At 59.7% G+C, this 4,305-nt stretch overlaps 2 protein-coding genes across 7 annotated transcripts in view; both read right to left on the minus strand.

Annotated features, from left to right (window-relative positions):
* Nucleotides 1–6: 6 nt before the first annotated feature.
* LOC113941275 (proline dehydrogenase 1, mitochondrial-like) lies at nt 7–1,780 on the minus strand (the record flags this gene model as incomplete). Its single annotated transcript, XM_027632434.1, has 2 exons — nt 1,507–1,780; nt 7–125 (listed from the first exon to the last, which is right to left on the minus strand). Coding segments are annotated over exons 1-2 (377 nt in total), but the record flags the coding sequence as incomplete, so codon positions are not given.
* Nucleotides 834–4,305, minus strand: part of LOC113941276 (eukaryotic translation initiation factor 3 subunit C-like) — a 4,821-nt gene continuing 1,349 nt past the window's right edge. The window contains exons 3-4 of one of the 6 annotated variants that reach the window (XR_003525642.1): nt 3,809–4,007; nt 834–852 (exon numbers count right to left, since the gene is read on the minus strand). Coding sequence is in view for 1 of the 6 variants with exons in the window: in XM_027632435.1 (XP_027488236.1) it covers nt 3,928–4,007 (80 nt within the window). In the remaining 5 variants the exon portion in view is untranslated. Of the gene's footprint in view, nt 853–3,628; nt 4,008–4,305 lie in introns of those variants that run through there. The other 5 variants (XR_003525638.1, XR_003525639.1, XR_003525641.1 and 2 more) reach the window with 5 other exon arrangements.

Consider the following 4,305-nt stretch of genomic DNA (forward strand, 5'->3'; position numbering starts at 1 on the left):
AGCCGCTCGGCCACGCCCCTCACGGCGCTCTGGCCCCGCCCCACCGCGAACTGGCCGAACAGGGACAGGGACAGGAGACCCCTCCAGAGGGGGAGGGGCAGCACCCGCCGGGACCCCCGGAGCAGCTGAGGGGGGGGGAGGGACAAGGGGGGTCACCCTCGGGGACCCCCGGACCCAGAGAGTGACCCCATAGAGACCCCCGGACCCATAGAGACCCCCCCGGACCCAGAGAGTGACCCCATAGACCCCCGGACCCAGAGAGTGACCCCATAGACCCCCGGACCCATAGAGACCCCCCTGGACCCATAGAGTGACCCCATAGAGACCCCCGGACCCATAGAGACCCCTCTGACCCCATAGAGACCCCTGGACCCATAGAGTGACCCCATAGACCCCCAGACCCCATAGAGACCCCAATGACCCCATAGAGACCCCCTGACTCATGGAGTGACCCCATAGAGACCCCTGGACCCATAGAGACCACCCTGACCCCATAAAGACCCCAATGACCCCATAGAGACCCCCTGACCCATAGATTGACCCTATAGAGACCCCTGGACCCATAGAAACCACCCGGACCCTATAGAGACCCCATAGAGACCCCCTGGACCCCATAGAGACCTCCTTGAACTCATAGAGACCCCCGACCCATAGATTGACCCCATAGAGACCCCCAGACCCATAGAGACCCCCCTAACCCCATAGAGACCCCCTGACCCATAGAGTGACCCCATAGATTCCCTCCTGCCCCATGGATCCACCCCATAAATCCTTCTCGGCCCCACAGATCCTTTCCCTGCCCCATAGATCTGCCCCACAAGCTCCTCCCTATCCATGGGGCAGGTGAGGGATCTACGGGGTGGATCTATGGGGCAGGTGGGGGATCTGTGGGGCGCAAAGGGATTTCTGGGATGGGGGAATCTATGGGGCAGATCTCGGGGTCAGGGGGGGTCTCTCTGGGGGGTCTCTGTGGGTCAGGGGGGTCTCTGTGGGGTCTCAGCAGATCTATGGGGTCTCTGTAGGTCAGGGTGGATCTATGGGGTCTCTGAGGGGTCGGGGGGGTCTCGGGGGAGTCTCTGGGGGTCAGGGGGGTCTCTGGGGGGTCTCAGTGGATCTATGGGGTGTCTATAGGTCAGGGTGGATCTATGGGGGTCTCTGAGGCTGGGGGGGGGTCTCTGTGGGTCAGGGGGTTCTCTATGGGGGTCTCTGGGGGTCAGGGGGGGTCTCTGGGATCTCTGTGGATCTCTGGGGTGTCTGTAGGTCAGGGTGGATCTATGGGAGTCTCTGAAGGGTCAGAGAGATCTCTGTGGGGTCTCTGTGGGGTCTCTGTGGGTCTATGGGGTGTCCGTAGGTCAGGGTGGATCTATGGGGGTCTCTGAGGGGTCGGGGGGTTCCCTGGGGGTCTCTGGGGGGTCAGGGGGTCTCTGAGGGGTCAGGGGTTTCCCTGGGGGTCTCTGGGGGGTCAGGGGGGTCCCTGGGGGTCTCTGGGGGGCGAGGGGGTCTCACCATCTCCGCGTTGTCCACCAGCCAGGGGTGGGCACAAAGCCGCAGCACCAGCAGGGCCCGCACCAGCTCCCACCCCCCCAGTGCCCTCAGCGCCCGCCCCTCCCTCATCCGCACCGCCAGGGACCCCCCCGGGGACCCCTCCCCACCTGGAGACCCCCCCGGCCCCATAGAGACCCCCCTGGATCCCCCCAGCCCCATAGAGAACCCCCCGGGTCCCCCGGGCCCCATAGAGATCCCCCTGGATCCCCCCAGCCCCATAGAGATCCCTCCGGGTCCCCCCAGCCCCATAGAGACCCCCATGGACCCCCCCAGCCCCATAGAGACCCCTCCAGATCCTCCTGGCCCTATAGAGATCCCCCTGGACACAGCCAGTCCCATAGAGACCCCTGGGGTTCCCCCCCTACCCCCTACTCTATGGGTCCCTGGACCCATAGAGACCCCCCTGGGTCCCCCCTGCCCCATAGAGACCCCCCTGGACCCCCCCTGCCCCATAGAGACCCCCCTGGACACGCCCAGCCCCACAGAGAACCCCCTGGACCCCCCCTGCCCCATCGCAGTGCCAGGGGGATAAATGCACCCCTCCTTCTCCCCCTCTTCTGGGTCACTAATTAACAATGGGGTTAATTAGTGAGGGATTCTGGGGGAGGGGGCGCCCCTCCCTGACCCTCGTCAATGATTAACGAGGTTTAATGGGTAATTAATGGATTTAGGAAAGTGGGGGAAGAGCCGGTACGGGGGTTGGGGGGGGGGGGGGGGGGGGTGGCGGGGCGGGGGGGGAGGGGGGGGGGGGGGGGGGGGCTGCGGGCCTGGGTGGGGGTGTGGGTAGGTTATGGGGGCAGGGGGCATCCTGCTCACCCCTCCCTTGTTGCTCATTAATGAGATTTAATTAATTAATTAATGGTTTTAATTGAATGGATAAGAGTTTTATAAAAACAGGGCGGGTTATGGGGCAGACGGAGCCCGCACGAGGGACAAAATGGGGGGAAACCCTGAGTGGACAAAATGGTGGCAAATCATGAGGGGACAAAATGGTGGCAAATCATGAGGGGACAAAATGGGAGAAAGTGTGAGGGGAGAAAACGGGAAATTGTGAGGGGATAAAATGGGGGAAATTGTGAGGGGACAAAATGGGGGGAAATCATGAACGGACAAAAAGGGGGAAATTGTGAGAGGATAAAATGGTGGGAAAACCTGAGGGGACAAAATGGAGGGAAACTGTGAGGGGAGAAAATGGGGGGAAATGGTGAGGGGAGAAAATGGCGGCAAATCATGAGGGGATAAAATGGCAGGAAAACCTGAGGGGACAAATTGGAGGGAAAGTGTGAGGGGAGAAAATGGGAGAAAATGTGAGGGGAGAAAATGGAGGGAAATTGTGAGGGAAAAAAATGGTAAAAAAACCTGAGGAGAGAAAATGGCGGGAAACTGTGAGGGGACAAAATGGAGGGAAAGTGTGAGGGGAGAAAATGGGGGGAAGTGGTGAGGGGACAAAATGGTGGCAAATCGTGATGGGATAAAATTGGGAAGAAACTGTGAGGGCACAAAATGGAGGAAAATTGAGAGGGAAGAAAATGGGGGAAATTGCGAGGAGAGAAAATGGAGGAAAATTGTGAGGAGAGAAAATGGAGGGAAATCATGAAGAGACAAAATGGTGAAAAAACCCGAGAGGAGAAAATGGTGGGAAACTGTGAGGGGACAAAACGGGGGGAAAACCCGAGGGGACAAAATGGAGGAAAATCGTGAGGGGAGAAAATGGGGGGAAACTGCAGAAGGAGAAAACGGTGGGAAACAGTGAGGGGACAAAATGGCAGGAAACTTAAAGGGACAAAATGGGAGAAAATGTGAGGGGACAAAATGGGGGAAAACGTGAGGGGACAAAATGGTGGCAAATCACGAGCGGATAAAATGGCGGCAAAACCTGAGAGGACAAAATGGAGGGAAACTGTGAGGGGACAAAATGGGGGAAATTGTGAAAAAACAAAATGGGGGCAAAACCTGAGGGGACAAAATGGAGGGAAACTGTGAGGGGACAAAATGGGGTCACTTATGGGGCGGGGAAGGGTTTTGGGGTCACTTACGGGGCAGCCCCTCCCCTACCGCTCATTAATTAACTACCACACCTCGTTAACGACCCGTTTATTGATTTTCAGCCGCAGCGGGACGTGATGTGGGGCAGATGAGGGACCTGTGGGGCAGGTAAGTGATCTATGGGGCAGGTGATGGATCTATGGGGCAGGTAAGGGGTCTGTGGGGCAGGTGAGGCCTCCATGGGGCAGGTGATGGTTCTATGAGACAGGTAAGAGACCTGTGGGACAGGTGAGGCCTCTATGGGGCAGGTGATGGTTCTGTGGGGCAGGTGAGTGCTCTGTGGGGCAGGTGAGGGCTCTCTGGGGCAGGTGGGCCCCGCCGCGGGCCAGGTGTGGGTCAGTAGTTGCCGCGCTCCTGCCGGAAGCCACCTCGTCTCAGGTACCCGTCGCCCTTGCGGTACCCGCCGTCCTTCTGGTCTGCGGGGCGGAACCGGACAGGTGAGCAGGGGGTGGGGCCAGGTGTGTCCCAGGTGTGTGCCAGGTGTGCCCAGGTGTGTGTTGGGTGTGCCCAAGTGTATGAGGTGTGCTCCAGGTGTGTGCCCAGGTGTGGCCCAGGTGTGCCCGGGTGTGGGTCTGGTGTCCCCAAGTGTGGCCCAGGTGTGCCCAGGTGCCCCCCAGGTGTATCCCAGAGAGATCCCACATACCCCAGGTGTGCCCAGGTGTATCCCAGGTGTGCCCAGGTGTATCCCACATACACCCCACATACCCCAGGTGT

Source organism: Corapipo altera, unplaced genomic scaffold, assembly GCF_003945725.1.
Source record: "Corapipo altera isolate COAL_440 unplaced genomic scaffold, ASM394572v1 60261, whole genome shotgun sequence".
In the NCBI taxonomy this organism is placed as follows: Eukaryota; Metazoa; Chordata; class Aves; order Passeriformes; family Pipridae; genus Corapipo; species Corapipo altera.